At 44.9% G+C, this 17,583-nt stretch overlaps 3 protein-coding genes across 3 annotated transcripts; 1 reads left to right on the plus strand and 2 right to left on the minus strand.

The window, feature by feature from the left end:
• Positions 1-181: 181 nt before the first annotated feature.
• Positions 182-7,314, minus strand: PEX11B (peroxisomal biogenesis factor 11 beta). The gene is made up of 4 exons (XM_001363737.5): positions 6,902-7,314; positions 5,873-5,988; positions 2,785-2,986; positions 182-1,359 (listed from the first exon to the last, which is right to left on the minus strand). Exons 1-4 carry the CDS (start codon positions 6,955-6,957, stop codon positions 954-956), a joined length of 780 nt encoding a protein of 259 aa, XP_001363774.1. The 5' UTR covers positions 6,958-7,314; the 3' UTR covers positions 182-953.
• Positions 7,297-14,750, plus strand: LOC100014969 (gonadotropin-releasing hormone II receptor-like). Its single transcript, XM_007485347.2, has 2 exons — positions 7,297-8,209; positions 9,501-14,750. The coding sequence occupies exons 1-2, from the start codon at positions 7,700-7,702 to the stop codon at positions 9,513-9,515; spliced, it is 525 nt and encodes a 174-aa protein (XP_007485409.1). The 5' UTR covers positions 7,297-7,699; the 3' UTR covers positions 9,516-14,750.
• RBM8A (RNA binding motif protein 8A) lies at positions 11,973-15,810 on the minus strand. Its single transcript, XM_001363824.4, has 6 exons — positions 15,652-15,810; positions 15,385-15,444; positions 15,218-15,295; positions 14,927-15,063; positions 14,446-14,582; positions 11,973-14,327 (listed from the first exon to the last, which is right to left on the minus strand). Exons 1-6 carry the CDS (start codon positions 15,716-15,718, stop codon positions 14,282-14,284), a joined length of 525 nt encoding a protein of 174 aa, XP_001363861.1. The 5' UTR covers positions 15,719-15,810; the 3' UTR covers positions 11,973-14,281.
• Positions 15,811-17,583: the final 1,773 nt, after the last annotated feature.

The raw sequence follows: 17,583 nt of genomic DNA on the forward strand, positions 1-17,583 counted from the left end.
TGGAATCAGGCTCTGGACTTTATAGTTGGCAGCTGAGCCCCTGAAGACAGACACAGCTTCTCTGTTCCTTTCGCATCCCTAGCATTGAGGCCGGCCCCCTGAGCAGTGCAATCAGTACTTGATGATGATGGCCAACACCACAGAGCTAGAGCAGAGGCCCCCAAATGACCAAACCAAAGGCCAACGAGCAAGACTCATCTTTAATCTGCTGCCCTTTGAGTTGGCCAGAGGGCAGTGGCTTTGGCCAGAGCTATTTACAGGTCATTGTACAGTATTTACAGTAGGATGCTGAACCCAGACAGCATCATAGGTAGGGAGTGGGACTGGGAGGAAGGTAAAAGGGCCTGAGAAACAAAAGCCATGACCAAGAATACAGGAGTGAGGACAGAAGAGGAAGAAAAACATGGCACCAATGGACAAAAAGCTGAGGGGAGACAACTGGGCCATTCTCCATCCAGCCCATCGTCCTCTGTACCAAAAGAGGAATAGCTAAGGCATTATGGATCAAAATCCTGAGTCTCTCTTCTTTCCTCAAGGGAAAGGTACCTAGTAATGAAATAACTGGGATGAAGGATGAGGAAGAATTTAAAGTCTCAGAAACAAATCTGAGAGAGAAATTTTTTTAAAAAGTAAGATGATAACTATACATGTTTGCAATAGGGCTTTTTTCTTTCTCATTGGGGAAGTGGAAGAGAGAGAAGGAGGATTTTTATTGATTGAAAAAAATAAAATTTAATTTAAAAATAGCAAGAAGAGACTCAAGAGACATAAAGAATCAGTGCAATAAGAGAGGGAGAGAATTATCCCATTGAACCACCCCTTATCCCCTAGTCATTCTTCATCTGTAATTCTTTTAACTAGAAGGAAAGTCAGGGTGACAATGGAACAAGAGAAAGAACCTGCCACCTCTCTCCATTTTCAGCTCAGACTCTCCTCCACCCTACAATTTAGTGTCAGGGCTTGAGTCGAAGCCAAGGACAGAGCAAGGTGAGGATAGATAGGATGGAGGACACCAGACCACAGAGCCCTACAACTCCAGGGCCACAACGCCACAGGCCTAGCTTGTCCAGAGGGATGAAGAGGTCACAAGTATTTCTGACCACATCTAGCAGGAGGGGAGGATGGCCTCGTAGAACCCGGGCGAGAAGAAGAACCTGAAGTCGAAGCTGCAGGGCCAGATAGGGTAGACTCCCACCTGGGGCACTGCCCCCCATTGCAACCCCAGCTTCACCACCTCCCAGGGTCCCTCCTGCTGAGCCCTTCAGCCGACGGCCACAAGTTGAAGACTCCTGCTCCATCAGTAGTCGGATCTCATAGGCATCACGGCTCAAATTCATGATGAGGGAAAATAAGTAGTACCTGGGACAGAGGTACAGAGTAGAAAGATCAGTATGATGAAGGGAAATCTGAGCTCATCCTCACATGATTAGACATTCTCTTCTGGCTTAATGTGCTAAGAAAATCACATCAGATCACCCCAGTCACATGCCTTTTCCCCATTCTGAAATGTCTTCCTACTTTTTCATTACCAATAAGCATTCGATACCTTTGAAACTTTGCTCAAAACTTAGGAAACATTCCAGTACTAACCTCACCTAACTGGGCTCCCTGGTCTACCTAGAACTTTGATATCCAGTTTACATAGCATTAATAGGCACTGTTTTTCCCCCTACAAAAATGAGCCTCACTTGTTTCTGGTATATGTTTAGTCTCCATAGCTACAGGAGATTCTAAGGTACGACCTAATGTAAGCTTCCTGAGGGAAAAGTCCCTTTCCTTGAATCCTCCAAGCACACAGCAGGTGTGTGACAGATGTTTCTATAACTGAATTTCAATCTTTCATCTTTTTTGTATTTACTCAACAGCACCAGGCATAATGCTCTAATTATGGCAGACACTGAAAAAATCTGCTAATTGTTATTCCAGAGAGCACCACCCACATGCACAGTTATGTCTACACTGGCAAATGACTAAGAAGGAAGTTTGAGATGGCAGGAGGAATAAGGTAAAAGGCAGATATATGGAAACTATAGCGACTACAGACTAGGGAATAGGGATGATAAAGAATGAAAGGAAAGGGAAGGAGGGTATTGTAGCCAGATTAGGCTGCCCAAAGTTTTTTCTTAGACCTGACAGTTCATCAGTTCAGAAAGCTTCCAGTGAAGACCAATGCAGATCTGCACCTTCTCTGCATCTATTCGCCTGATAGAGCTGCCTGGGCACTGAGTGGTAATAGGTCAGAACCCAGAGCCACACAGTCAATGTGTCAGAGGCAACACTTTATCCAGGTCTTCCTGACTCAAAGGTCAGCTCACTGTTACAATTCCTAATGTCTTCTATTCCATAAAATCTTGGCATCTTTTAATAATAATATTAGACATTTGTATGCCTTAAAGACTAAAAATGTCTTTATATACATTATCTTATTCTGACCTCATAAAAGATCCTTGAAGGCAGACAACTGTATTATTGTCCCAGTTTTTACAAATCGGGGAAGCCGTGGTTCAAAGTGAGTACATGACTTACACACAGTTGCCTAATCGGTGAGTCAGAAAAGGATTTGAATCCAAGTCTCCCAACTGAGAACCTAGTGTTCTATCCACTAAACATCTGCTTGATCCCATTTAGTACACACTGGAAGATCAGAATCAGGTGAAATCGAGAGTCAACAGGCTAAGGTGTGCTGCTTTGGGGTGGCCAGCTGTCACTGAAGGCTCATTCCCCAGGTCTTAGAGAGAAGGTCCCCAAGGTGAAACGAAGTACAAGAGCAGAGGGGTCTCTAACCTGAACGAACGCTGGGCCCATTTCTCCTGGTCCACAAAGGGAGCCAGCCCAGCCTTTCCAGCCCACAAGACGTTGTCACAGGCGAAGTACAAGGCTCGATTGAGATGGCTGACAGTGATGCAGAACCGAAGGACGACATCTGACAGATGCACAGCCCGTTTGGCAGACTCGAGGGCATCTGCTGAATTACCCAGGCGAAGAACTGCATGGGAAAAGGGCAAGGGGACAGGTGAGACGGGAGAGGCAAATGCAGCAAGTCAGAGAGCTGAACAAGACAGCCAAGGGCAGACAAAACAAGCCTAAGTGATAGAGGCTGGAGTGAGGGGCAGTAACAGGTGCAAGACTCTTATGCTCTGAAATCTTGTATTTCTCACCAGGTAGTCCTAGTTAAAGCATCAACTGAAAAATCTGTAGTTTCAGCATTAGTCATGCATAAATTACAGCATCAACCACATGTACTAGATCTGTAATGTTCTAAACTAGGCATCAGCTTTGTGCTGCTCCATTTTATTAATTCCTCATGTTGTTCTATATTTACTTTAGTTCTGAACTTTAACATTACCAGGAAGGTTAGCAAAGCCTCTCTCACACTGACAAAGGATGACAAGGTGGACAATGAGGGGAATATGAGACTTGCCTACCAAGGGCTCTGGCAGTCCAGAAGGATCTCCCAATCCTGTGCATATTCCTTATTCCTTACAATATACATATCAAAGCCAAAAACATACCTCCACCTGAATTCGACCATACCCATTTTCCAGAGTTTTTGGGGAAGGTGAAGATTATTCTGGAATGGGAGATGACAAGTCCCCGGACTCTAATAAATGTCAACCCTGATCCACAGAGGAGCACAGCTACTACTCCACACTTGGAGCTGCTATTTCATTATCTATTGAGCTACTCCAGCACCCCTGAGAGCTGCTATTCCATCAGCTCCAGAGCTGCAACTCTACAAACTCAGAGGTTAATCCATCAGTCCATGACTATGGGGCTACTATAAACTGTGGGGCTGCCACTCCATCACCCATTAAGCTACTCTATTAGCCTCCAAGCTAATCCATTAGCCCCAAGGCTATTCCACATGCTATTAGGCTATTATGTCACCTCAAATCTCTTCTTCAAATAAAATTCTTAATGCTGATTTGCACTGAGTTTGAGTCTTGCATTCTTGGGGCAAGACAATGCTACAAATTTGGGTATGTTTCTCCCATAACATGAGAACACAATAGGCCCAAGAGAAAGCAACAGGACAAAAGTAAGAAGCAAGCAGAGAGATTGAGGAGAGTCAAGTTAAAGTTTTTTAATCTTTGAAAACTTCAAACGCTAATGACATTTTTTCCATTCTCTTTGGTTCACAATTTTAATCAACTTCTCTCTCCTTCTAGTTCCCTATCTGTATTATGTCTTCTTGCCACTTCAACTGGGAAACAAGAATGAGGGAGAAAAGCTATGGCCGGAAAATCATTCTTAATCATACAAGGGGAATTGAATGGTGATCATAAAAGATAAAATAGGTCATTTCAATTACATAAAACTGAAAAGCTTTTGCATAAACAATATTATTAGAATTAGAAGAGAAGTTGTTTACCAGAATAAAAAAAATCTTTGCAGCAAAGATCTTTGATAAATGTAACATACACAAAATAAAGAGGGAATTGATATAATATATAAGAACAAGAACCATTTATAAATGGTCAAAAGATATGATGAAGCAATTATCAAAATAAATTCAAGTTATCAACAAGAATATGAGTGTTCCAAATCCCTAGGAAGAGAACGGGCTAATTCTCTCAGGAGGGAGGGATAGGAGGGGGGGACTGTGTGGTGAAGATAGAAAGCCAGGCCTGAGATGGGGAGGTCCTGGATTCAAATTTTACCTTAGCCATTTCCTGTATAACCCTAGGCAAATCACCTAACCCCAAATGCCTAGCTATTGTTGCTCTTCTGCCTTGGAACTGATACAAAGTCTCAATTCTAAGATAGAAGGTGAAGGGTTTAGAAAAGCAAAACAAAACAGGATTACCTCACAATCTTCAGACTAGCAAAGATGACAAAAGACAAAAATGATAAATGTTTCATTTGTTTGTAGAAAGATAGGCATACAAATGTATCATTGGTAGAGCTCTGAACTAGTCCAACCATGTTAGAAAACCATTTAGTATTAGAGTAGGTAAATCACTAAATTATATATACCCTTTAATCCTGTGATACCACAACTAGGCATACATCCCCAAAAAGTCAAAGATAGAGGGAAAGCTTCCACATATACAAAAATATTCATAGCAGCACTTTTTTTGTGGTAGCAAAAAAATGGAAGGATATGGGTCCCTATTGTTGGGGGAATATCTGAAAAAATCATGGCATATGAATGTAATGAAATATTACTATATTATAAGAAACATCAAATATGAAGAATTCAAAAAAACTTGGTAAGATTCCTATGAACTGGGGCACAGTGAGGTAAACAGAGTCAGGTAAACAATTGAAGCAATGATCATGATACTATAAATATAAACAACAACTAATAACCTCAAAACTTTTGTAATTGATAGGGGCTGCTAGGTAGCACAATACATAGAATGCTAGGCTTGGAGTGGGGAGGACATGGGTTAAAATCTGATTTTAGACACTTCCTGGCTGTATAATCCTGAAGAAGTCACTTAATCCCATTGGATTAGCCCTTCCTCTTTTGTCTTAGAGTTATTTCCATAGAAACTTAGGGTTAATAGAAAGAAAATTCTAATCAATGCAGTAACCAATCTTGATTGTCATGAGATATGCCTATTCTCTTTTCCTGAGAAAGATGGTACTTACAGGTTTGGAATAATGGTGCATATCAGATATAATGTATTAATTTGCTTTGCTTAACTATATTTAAGAAGAAAGATCAAGGGGGTAGCAAAAAAGCCACTGAGAAATGAGAAATATTTAAAAAAGAAAAGAGCATTAACAAAACATTTTAAAGAGATTTTTGGTAAAACCAGAGTGAGGGAAAAGAGCTGAAGGGAAGGGCCAAGAAAGGAAGTCAGAAGAAATTACTGAATACTTGACCCCCTTCTATTCAGAGAAGGCCTAAAGAACCACTTACGTTTTCGTCCAAGGCTCAGATGACCCTCCAACTGTCGGATTTGCTTCTGAAGTTCTGGACTTGCCCCATGTTTCTGCAGTGCATGACCAAGAAGGGAGCAGGCATATTGGGCAGCCCTATAGGAAGGAGGAGAGAGGAGTGGAGGTAGGGAGAGGGTGGTATGGGAAGTCAGACTGAAACACTTCCCTCACCAACTGACACCTTTAAGATTTGCACACCCTGGGAGGCAGCTAAGTGGCTCAGTGGAGAGAGCCAGGCCTAGAGATGGAAGGTCTTGGGTTCAAATTTCTCAGACACTTCCTAGCTGTGTGACCCTGGGAAAGTCACTTAATTTCCATTGCCTAGCCTGTATGGAATCTAAGATAGAAGGTGTAAGGGTTAAAAAAAGAGGGAGTGGAAGGTGGTCCTTCTGTGTCCAAGTAGAGTGGTGAGATGGGGGTGTGCTTAGGCCAGGGGCCGAGGTAACAGCAGCAAGGAACCCAAGGCTTCTCAGAGAATCTAGGGGGCTCCCAGGTTTATGGGGATCTGGGAACGAATGGGACACCTCCCCTATGGCCCGCGCCCCGGGGCAGAGTCCGCCGACTCCACCCCCGTGCAGCGGCTGAGCCAAGCAGGCTTCTTTCGAATTCCCCGCCCCCCAACTCCGCCTAGGTCACGTGGGCACGAGCCCCCTAAGGCCCTGGAGCGAGCAGTTGGAGCGGTGGAGACCCGACGGTTCCGAGACCGTCTACACCACGCTCCCACCACAGCAAGCAGGGTCCGAGATCCTCTAGGAGGAGAGCCTGGTCGTCGGGATGTCCAGCCCTCCCCACCCGGCCCCCCGCCCATGCCTCAGTTTCCCCATCTGTCCTGCGGGCGGAAAAGAATCATTCCCTCACGACCGACCCCGCGCCAGTGCCCGCGCTCTGGCTCCGTGAGGGGTCGGTCTCTCCCGGCCTCCGTACCCAGGACTGACCCTTTATGACCCCCGTAGCCCGAGCTACCCGCTAAGGTGTCTGTACTTGCTCGCGCCCCCGATCCCGGCCGCACCTGCACAGGCGCTCCCGGGCCTGGCTCTGGGCGCTGAAGCGGACCCAGGAGTCCATGCCGGCTGCACCGAAGTCCACTAAGCGGCTCTGCGGCCCCGTCCTGCCCCGTTGGGCCCCGTATCCTTTCCCCTTCCCACGCCCACCTCCGCAGAACCCGACGGCACCGCGCGAGGGACAAACTGGGGAGCGAAGCGAAGCGCGCAGAAGCCCCGCCTCTCAGAGCCAAGGCCGGGCGGGGGCCCACTGGGGCCCCCCATCTCCGCCAGCGCCTCAGCTTCCCCTCTCCCCGGGGATGACAGCTACTCCCAGAGCGGTCTTTGGGCCCAGTGGCAGCGTCCGCGCCCGCGTTTAAAATATTTGTCCAGGGAAGGGGTACGGGTGGGACCGCAGCCTGGAATGGGGCGGAGCCCATAAGGGGCAGGGCCTTGGAAGAGAGGGCGGGGCCAGAGGGAGGCGGGAGTGCCTCTAAGCAGCAGCCGCCGCAGTGACCTCCAGCATCTGAGCGGGCATAGCATCGCTGTGTGCAGGAACGGGGTATATGAGATCCCCTCGGCCAGCCCGGCCTGGTCACGGAGCAGGAGGGCCTAGGGAGCTCCCTGAGGGCTTGGGTGCGTGGATGGGACTCTGAACTCTGGACAACAGGGCAGCACTGGCCCCACGGCGGCCCTCAGGGCAAAGATGGGGAGAGTCCCTGAACCTGGCGACGCATTCAGTAGGGGACCACGATGACCGGCGCCAGCCCCTGGCCTGGAGGGGGAAGGGCTTGGCTGCCCGAGCCGGCCGCTTCCCCCCTGCAGCTATGACCACGAGCAATGACACTGTGTGGGGCTCTTCGGTGGGAGAGGAAGCCTGGGCCGGGGCGGGAGTCCAGGTGGAGGAGTCAGCACTTCCCACCTTCTCAACCGCAGCTAAGATCCGAGTCGGAGTGACCGCTGCTCTGTTCCTGTCGTCGGCTGTAGGGAATCTGGCTGTGCTGTGGTCAGTGACACGACCGAGATCTAGTCGACTCCGCCCCTCTCCTGTCCGCCGACTTTTCGGCCACTTGGCCGCTGCAGACTTACTGGTCACTTTTGTGGTCATGCCGCTGGATGCTGCATGGAATACCACCGTCCAGTGGCTCGCTGGAGATGTTGCTTGCCGGACACTCATGTTCCTGAAACTGCTGGCCATGTACGCGGCTGCTTTTTTGCCTGTGGTCATTGGGCTTGACCGCCAGGCTGCAGTGCTTCATCCTCTTGGACCCCGAGGGGGTGGGCGAAAGCTGCTGGGAACGGCCTGGGGGCTTAGTTTTCTGCTTGCCCTGCCCCAGGTGAGTGACCAAAGGATTGTGAGTTAGAGGAATCAAGGTATTAACCTACCTTGGGAACTCAGGGAAAGATAACTTCTTTAACACCGCTTTGCCCTTCAACGTTCATTTTCTTAAAATTTCCGTAAAATTGAAACACTGAGTCGCCCTACCCACTCCGAGAAGGTTTATGTGCTCGGTCCCTTTTTTCATTTTTCTCTCACTTTCCGGTAGGCCCCCTAAACTTCAGCTTTTTTCTCAGTTTTCCTCCAACTGCACAGTAAATAGCAGGAAATGAGAAAGGCAAGTGAAGTTAAGTTGAAATCGTGCTATGTAAATTTGTGGTGCATAACTGAATCTGAATGCTTCTGGCGGTTCTGATGATCAAATCTTAACTCATCTGGGAGCTTTAAAAGATTATAAAAGATCCACGGAAACAAAAGTGCCTTTTTACCAAAACAAACAAAATCCTTGAACTCTAGGATAGAACAGCTTCTATTTTAGAATAGACTAGAAAAATATTAGGATTCTTCCTTTTGGAAGGAGACTAAGGAAAAAACAACTCGGTTTACAAAGTCAGCACTTTAAGGTTAGGAAACACTAGACACGATCTCATTTGAGTCTCATAACTGTGTTTTTCTGCAAAAAAAAAAAGGTTTATAAAAATCATTAAAAGTCACTAATTTGCACAATACAAAAACGAGGTGGTTCCTCTTGGAGCTACAGAAGATGTGGAGATACGAAATACAACTCTAATCATGGTTTTAGGTCAACATAAGTATTTTGCCCAATGAGTAGTGAACATTCTAAGAACTGGTCCCTTAATCATAGAGAAACCTCTTGCAATTGCAGAAAGAGGGAGGAGGTACCCTAGTGTCTTTCTTCTTTTACATAAAGCCAAAATTAAATATATACAGTACATCAATAGCAACAAACTAATAATGGTAATTTTGAGGATGGAAGTGGGAGAGATATTTTGCAAAAGGGGATGTTTTGCCAGTTCCATTCTGATAGATTTTTTTAAACCCTTAACTTCTAGCTCAGTATTAATTCTAAGACAGAAGAGCAGCAAGGGGAGGGAAGTGACTTGCCCAGGTAGGAAGTGTCTGAGGTAAAATTTGAACCCAGGTCCTATTAACTTTAGGCTGGGCATTTTATCCACTGTGCTGCCCCTTAGAACTGTGTTTTAATAGATGGTGAGATTTTTCTTAATAAAATTTTACATTTTGAAAATGTGTTGGTGTTTTAGAATTTAATATATGTATAAATTTCTTTAGTTATTAAACACTAATTAGATTGTTTGCTTACATTTAAGTTTCCAGGTGCTTGAGAACTTAGAAGGGGAAGCTTCAGCATGTATTGAAAGATTTCTACTTCTAACCTGCTATGTGGCTTTGGATAAGTCACTTACTTCTGGACCTGAATTGCTTCCTCTATAAAATAAAGCTTTGGGCTAGACAGTCTCTAAAGTCTTCCTGCTATAGGATTATATGAATCTGTTTTATTTTCCATGGAAAAGGATAAGAAGACAGGGATAATTGTGGGTAAACTCAAGTGCTATGGATTACTTGGAGCCTTGATCTACTTTCTGAATGTGGAGAAGGGTTAGGTTCCTGGCATTTATTTGGATCCCTTCAGATTTGCACCAAATACTGACTTTTCTATATGCCACCAGAAGCTAGGGAGGAGCAAACAGAATTTGTAAAGCCTCTGGACTTTCATTTTCAGTTTATAGAAGGGTTAAATCCCTGGGTCTTTTCTTGGTTCCATTGCCTTCTTCCTCAGCAGTCTGTCCTTTTTTTCAAGGTTAATTCTGGGGAGGGAGAGAGGGAAGTTATTTCTAAACATTAGAAGGTAGGATAAGAAAACAGTGAATACTTGAGAAAAAGAATCTCTTTTATTTATGTTTTACTTACAAAGGTTTTTCTTTGGTGGATGGGCATTGATTATATAAAATGATCCTTAGGACTGTCCTATAAAAAGCCTAAGTTTCCCATGATGACCTTTTAATGGTCTTTTGAGTGAGCCTTTAGTTTTCTTCTTATCTCCACCATTGAGACTATGAACAAGTCAACTGTTATTAACTTGTGCAACTTACCTCACAGAGTTGTTTGAAGGGAAGTGATTTGGTGGCAATAAGAAATATCACATATGGGTTTATTTTCCTAAGAATGCTTGAGGCAGCTAGGTGGCTCAGTGGATAGAGGGAGGCCTGGCGATGGAAGGTCCTGAGTTTAAATGTGGCCTCAGATTCTTCCTAGCTATGTGACTTTGGGCAAGTCATTTAATCCCAATTGCCTAGCCCTTATTGCTCTTCTGCCTTGGAATTGCCAGGTAGTATTGATTTGAAACAAAAAAGTAAAGGGTTTAATTAAAAACAAAACCCAATGAGCTAGCTAGGTAGTATAGTTATTTTACATTCAACATACTAACAGGTTTTGACCTATCCTATAAGGAAGGGAAAGAGAAAGAAGCATTTGTATAGACTACTGTAAGGGATAATTTTTAGTGTTTTGACTTAAAATCTAAATAAGTGGTCGCCATGGGAAATTCCCAAATATGAAAATACCCAAGTCAGCTGGGGATTTATGGAGATTTTAATTAATAAAGAGATAAAGAATTAAGGTAAGGAGAGAGAGAGAGAGAGAGAGAGAGAGAGAGAGAGAGAGAGAGAGAGAGAGAATTCATTTAAACTGCTAGGGAGAGTCAATCATCACTCACAAGACCATCTCCAAGCAAGCTCCAGTCCTCCATTGAATCTCCTAAACCGAGTTCAGAATCTAACTCAATTCAACTGACCTCTGAACTGTTCCTTCACCTCTTTTAAAAGAGAATTTTCTCTTGTGTCACCTCCCCTAAATTTTCACGTCTACCAATCACAGTAAATGCTTTTTTCCAGTACTGCCCATTCTTAGTTCTCACCTTCTCTGGTTAGACTATATCTTCTGAGGTACTTCACACCTCTTTATTAAGCTTGCCTTTTGTAAGTTACTTGACCTTTTTGTGATCAACTTAACCTTTACAGGTACTTAACACCTTTTTGCATTAGATCTAAAAATAGACCTATCTTAAGGTTCTAGCTTCACTATAAGGTATGAGTTAAGTACTTTCATTGTTCAAATAGGCGGTTTACAACTTTTATCTTCCCTAAAGTATATCTAAGTATGGGTGAAGTAAATGTAAAGTTCCCAAGACATTCCTGATCAAGTATCTCCATTGTTACAATAAGGGAATAGCTAAACCAAATCTTCTAAGGTACAGTCTGAGTAGTTTTTAAGATTCACACTATGGGCCAAACACTGTGCTAAGCACTTTACAATTCTCATTTAGACTTCCCGCATCAGCCCTTTAAGGTAGATGCTGTTATCCCTATTTTACAGTGAAGGAAGCTAAGGCAGAGGTTGTGATTTAACCTGAATCATACAGTCAATTAAATGTCTGAGGCTGGATTTGGTTAGTATTTGATTATACCTGAATACTAACTTGTAGAAATGGAGCAGGGAACTCCTGTTCTGATTTCTAATCCAGTTATCATCTCATTAGTACTTGCCACTTTCCTATCCAGAATAAACTCAGGGTGGAGCCAAGTTCTAAGCAACTGTTAACATTGTAGTCGACATTGGCTCATTACCTTTCTTGTGAGATTTCTCCCTTTCTGCTGAAATGGCCTCTAAGTCACTTCATTTAAATGTCAGGGTCTTTTAGCCTCCATTGCTGAAATGAAAGTCAACAGCCTGCCATAGTCTCCAAACAAAACCAATAAGCATTCAAATAGACCAACACAGCATTAAAGAAAATGTTGATTTTTATTAATACTTTCACTAGTTATGATACACAAGCTCTTCCTCAAGACATCTTGTAGAATAGACTGCTTAGTGGGTTTCTGACAGCATCCATCATACTATATTTTTCAAACAATTCAAATTGTCCACACATAGCAAAAATAGTAGCACCATGGGTTGTTGGCTTATCAAATAACTTAGAAAAAAAACCTCTCCTCGTGTGGTCATGTTAAAACAATTCAGCTAAATTTGTAGATACATGAAAGCCTTTAAATGGATGTTTATGCTTCCATCTATAATTTTTTGGTTGGCATCACAGATATACTATTGCCCTAACCAATACCTTTTGATAGATATTTTATTTTACCAATTACATGTAATAATTGTCTACATAAGTTTTCTGAAATTATATGATCCAAATTGTCTCCCTCCTTCCCTTCCCAGAAATAAGCAATTTGATCTGGGTTAGACATGTATTATGCAAAACACAATATTGCCCTATTAACATCCTTATGTTGTAGGGGTAAGACAGCAGAGGGATGGGGGGTAGTGGTGGGGAATATTATGCCATAAGAAGGTGGAAGTCTTTGTTTTATACTCCACCCCACTCCAGCTGTTCCTGTTTCATACTGTCCGCCGTGCTGGCCCAGTCCCCTTCATTCAGTGTGTCACCAAAGGAAGCTTCAAGGCCCGATGGCAAGAAATCGCCTATAACCTCTTCACCTTCTGTGGGCTCTTCCTGATACCTCTGACAGCCATGGCAATCTGCTATGGCCGAATTGTATTCAGTGTGTCCAGACACCGAACAGGGAAGGGGGAGCATGGTGAGACTCCAATTCCTAGATCCTGATTCTCATTGCCCAATCCATGGCTTCAGTCCCAATCTCCTAGTCTTTAGCCTGCAGTGAGATGCCAATCACAAGAGCACTCCTTAACTCCAGCCCATTGATATGGGGGAAATCAGTAAGAATCCAAATTTTATCTGGCCATCCTTGAAAAACCCCTGCTCCGCACGGTTGTTTCAGCAGGTGGTTGCATTACCTACCACCTTCTCCCTTGGCTATGGGTAATGGTTGGAATGGAGTCAGGCTGGTTAACTTTTTATTCTAAGGCAGTACCCCATACTCTGGCCTGCAGTCCTTCACCCAGCATGCCTCCTCCCTAAATCCCATCTGGAAGGGCAATTCATACCCTCAGTGAGGTGTATGTTTGTGCATGTGTACAAGGATAATATAGTCATCTATAAGCTTGAAAAAGAACTGCAATATACATCTATCCATTTCCCTCTTTCCATCAGCTTGTCTTATGCCTACCTAGTGCCTAGAAAGGGAAGAATTGACAATTATTCATCTCTGACTCCCCAGCCACTGCTGGTCAGTTCGCTCTTCGTCGTTCCTTTGACAATCGCCCCCGTGTGCGGCTTCGGGCCCTTCGACTAGCCCTACTTGTTCTGCTGACCTTCGTTATCTGTTGGACACCCTACTACCTGCTGGGCCTATGGTACTGGTTCTCTCCCAGCATGCTAAGCAATGTCCCTCCCAGTCTCAGCCACATTCTGTTCCTCTTTGGTCTCCTCAATGCTCCCCTGGACCCCTTACTCTATGGGGCCTTTACTCTTGGCTGTAAAAAAGGGCACCAGGGACTTGGTTCAGATTCTTCCAGGGGGCAAATGGACTCTTGGAGAGTCCCTCAACAAGTGGTTCAGCCACCTAGCCAGCTGGAAGTGAACACAGAGGGTAATGGGAAGGCAGGAGAAATGGAGGAGACAACTCTATAACTCTTGCTGAGATCCATTTGTTAACTATAGCCCCAGGCTTCCAAATACAAAGTAATAAAGAATAACTATTTTTTTTCAGAATCCCTACCTTGTCCCTGTAGCCACTCCCACTCCTCATTACCTACCCAAGCCAAACGGACAAAATATGGATGGCACGTGAGTCACCTGGTGAAGATTTTTCTTCTACCTCTAATAAGGGAAAGAATAAGAACATCCTAGGCTTCAGCAATTCAATATTTAGAACACCCTTGATACTTCCCTTAATATTATAATACATTTTACTCCCTTAGTTGAAAGTGGAATGGGTTGTCACTACTTAAAGACTCAGAAAAAGCCTGGATGGCTTCTCTGGCTTTTTACCTGTTGTTTTTGATTCTCTCAGATGTAGAAAAGAAAACTAAACTGTTTATTCACAACTCAAAAGGAACACTTATGGAGGCGGGAGATTAAATCAGAGTCCCATCCCAGCCCCTTTCCTCCAAGGCTGGATGTAGGCAAACTGATCCACTGGAGAGTGTAATCGGAGCAATGAATCAGTCAGCGACGTCTCCGATCTGGACTCCTGCTCCGTCTTCGGCCACCTCTGGTAAAGGAAAGTAAAAGGGTAGTTTGTCAGGGCATCCAGATCATAAACCAAATAATATTCTACTCTTCACATCTACATTCATCCAACTCACAACCCCTAGCTCTTTCCTCCTCACCTCCTTTTGCCTTTGGGTGGCCCCCGAACAAAACACCAGTCCACACTTATTGGCTGCCCCATCATATCCTGGCCATTGAGCCCCTCCATGGCAGCCTGAGCCTCCTTGTATGTTTCATATTCAACTAGAGTATAACCCTGGAGAAAAGATAAAAAATGCATCAGACAGCCCCCCATTCATACAAAGCATGGCAATAAATTCCCTTGTTCCTACTTATCAAACCTAAACTTCAACTAAATAACACAAATATTTCAAGACCTGTAAGTTTTCCTTTAATGAATGTGCAACATGAACCCACCATTTATTATACTGTGTTTCTGTTATTTGTTCCAATGTGTGTTTTCTGTGTAAAACTAAATTAACTTTCAGTTATTACAGTGATCCAAATTTTCTATCACTCCACACATAGTAAACCTTCTAGATCGGACTGCACACACCGATCCTGAATTTAGAGGGATCACAGCACAAACTTCCAACTTACTTTGAGGTATCCTGTTCGCCTGTCCAGGTTGAGGTGAATATTCTTGATTTCCCCATACTCTGCAAATTTGTCATGTATATCTTCTTCGGTAGCCTCCTCATGAACCCCAGTCACAAAAAGAATCCAACCCTCCACAGCTAAGGAGTCAAGAGCACAGGAGGGGAAAGTGTTAGAACTTGTATAGATGGTTCTTAAGACACCCAAGGATTAGGCATGGAGGAGCTCTGGGGAGAAATGTTAGCCTAAGAGGGAGGACTATCCCACCAATGTCCTCTCGATCTTGTCACTCACAGCGCTGTGGTCCGGGCTCATCTCCGTCCTGCTCCACGCTGTCATAATCCTCTCGCATTCGGGCTCGGGAGCCTTCCTCTGTCAAGCACAGGCAACAGGTCTCAGAAAACAACGGCGGCTTATCCCCGAGGACGACCCATCCTAGGCCGCCTCTCCCCCGACCTCACCTGAGCCAAAGCCGCGGCCCTTGCGTTTCTTGGCCTTCTCCTTCAGTTTGTGAATGCTCTCTGGAGGGAAGAGAGAGTGGGATCAGGGAGGGCAGACCCTAAAGGACGCGGGGCCTCCCACCCTCCGGCTGGAGGCCCGATCCTGCCCCGTCCGGTCCCCCGGGTCTGCCTCCGCCTCCCGCCAGATTCCCTCTCCGAGGCCCGGCCTCCGTGGCGGCGCCGGCCCCTCTGGCCCCCAGGTCGTCCCCTCGCCCTCTCGCCCCGCACCGTCCCCATCCTCGTCCATGGCGAAATCTTCGCCTCCGGCCTCATGAAGATCCAGTACGTCTGCCATCTTGAACAGCTCACGGTCTCCTCTGAGCGGTTCCGCAGCAAGGCACGGTGGGAAACAATAGCGGAGAACTGAAACACCCAAAGCTATTGTTGACTACTTGGAGAGCCAATCAGACGATCGGACTCTAAAACTCTCTCTTCTCTTTGGCGGGGAGGCGGGTCACAAGCCGGCCCGCCTCCGGGTTGGAGAGGTGTGGAAAGCGGAATCCTGAAGCGAGGTCTTCCCGGGGAGGAGGGCTAAAGCGCAGACCACGTGACCGAGGGCGAGGATAGACCCGACCTGCGCCTGCGTCCTGAGCCCCATGCCCTGCGCCCCGCCCTTTCACCAGGCTTCCTCCCTGCTTCGGGATTGCAGGGTTTAGTCTCCTTCTGCAGCTTCCGGAACAGGCTAACTCTTAAGGCTTTTCAGCCGTTCCTCTCTTTTGTGGCACCTTCATTTCTTCTCTCTTGAGAGGGAAGACCAGAGTAGGGGCGGGAGAGAACGCCATTTTCATTTGGGAGCTCACTTTCCAGCCAAACCTGAGCGAGTCTGGCTGGCCATGCCAATTACTTGCTATTTTGGTTATCGGGCAGTGCGGGGCACAGCTCTAAAGACAAGTTCTTTTTCTCCTCCTTTCCCTCGAGAAGATGGGCCCACGATTTTACAGACTCCGATTCATCGCGGCTTTGTCCTGAGGACCCAGGTTTCGCAACTGGTTTGGAGATTGAGACTTGAAATCTTGGGGTACCTCTCACCCCCAGCTTGTCCCCCCACAAAAGTAGTAAAACGGAAAAATAGGGTGGAACTCGCTTTGTTGGGAAAAATTCTTTAGCGTCACCTGATCTATACCAGAGGAGAATTGGTGTGTTCTTCAACATCGTGGTTTATGGACTTGGCTTTTTTCCATTTTTACTGCTTTGCGATTCTTTCAAAATCTCTCCCAAGTGCCCAACTTCATCCCGTTCCCTCCTAAGCTTAGACCTTTGTCTCCTTAACTGATGTTTGCTCTCCAAAACTCCCTTACTCTAGATTTGTTTTCAACTCTTTTCAAAATTAATACCCTCTACATCTCATACATCCCTAGTCTCTCCTAATCATCTTTGAGAATTTAAGATTTTAACCAAAAATCCTTTCATATAACTCACATTCAAATTGTTCTTTCTAGCATCTACCCAATGCTTCTACTTTCTCATCATAGGCTATCAAGAAATGGAAATTCCTAGCACCTTGATTTCACAGATCAGGAAACTGAAGCTTGACTTTTTTCAATAAATTGCCTCTGTCATTCTACTCTCTTGCTGCTGCTACTTTGAGTTACTTTTTCGAAGTTCTTACCCCTTTGATGTTCTCATTTCCTGTGTCCTCATTTTCCCCGAATGCCACTAGTATTCATTCCCCTTTGGATCTAGCATGAGTTCTCTTTCTACATTCTCTCCTTTGGGAATTTTGTCTACTCCCATGACTTCAATTATCATATCCATACAGATGACTTCCAAACTCTTTTTGTAGCCTCTTTGCTAGATCTCCAGTCCTATCTTTCAAACTTCTTAGTTTCCGGCTCTATTTGATGGATCCACTTTAGTTCAAACTTAGTATGTCCAAAGTTGAAGTCACCTTTCCCCTAAACCTGACTCTTTTCCATTTCTCTTGAAGTCACTGCTATAATTAATCCCTCAGTTACCTAAACTGGTAATCTTTCCTCTTTCTTCATTCTCCAATAACAACTCTGCAAAAGACCCCCTCAATTCCCACTATAACTTCTCATTTGAACCCTCATCTTGCCTCACCCAGACCACTATAATAGTTCTTGACTGGTCTTTCTTGTCTCTAGCCTATTCACCTCTCTAGTCAAACCCTGACCCAACTGCCAGAGTTTCCAGTGCACT

Source organism: Monodelphis domestica, chromosome 2, assembly GCF_027887165.1.
Source record: "Monodelphis domestica isolate mMonDom1 chromosome 2, mMonDom1.pri, whole genome shotgun sequence".
Classification (NCBI taxonomy): Eukaryota; Metazoa; Chordata; class Mammalia; order Didelphimorphia; family Didelphidae; genus Monodelphis; species Monodelphis domestica.

Excerpts from the sequence above, each read along its gene's own strand:
- LOC100014969 (XM_007485347.2), top strand. The coding sequence starts at position 7,700 with ATGACCACGAGCAATGACACTGTGTGGGGCTCTTCGGTGGGAGAGGAA.
- RBM8A (XM_001363824.4), bottom strand. The coding sequence starts at position 15,718 with ATGGCAGACGTACTGGATCTTCATGAGGCCGGAGGCGAAGATTTCGCC. Across the intron at positions 15,445-15,651 it reads CATGGACGAGGATGGGGACG|AGAGCATTCACAAACTGAAG; the intron begins GTGCGGGGCGAG and ends TCTTCCCTCCAG. Across the intron at positions 15,296-15,384 it reads GGGCCGCGGCTTTGGCTCAG|AGGAAGGCTCCCGAGCCCGA; the intron begins GTGAGGTCGGGG and ends TGTGCTTGACAG.
- PEX11B (XM_001363737.5), bottom strand. The coding sequence starts at position 6,957 with ATGGACTCCTGGGTCCGCTTCAGCGCCCAGAGCCAGGCCCGGGAGCGC. Across the intron at positions 5,989-6,901 it reads GCCCGGGAGCGCCTGTGCAG|GGCTGCCCAATATGCCTGCT; the intron begins GTGCGGCCGGGA and ends TCCTTCCTATAG. Across the intron at positions 2,987-5,872 it reads TCTGAGCCTTGGACGAAAAC|TTCTTCGCCTGGGTAATTCA; the intron begins GTAAGTGGTTCT and ends TTTCCCATGCAG.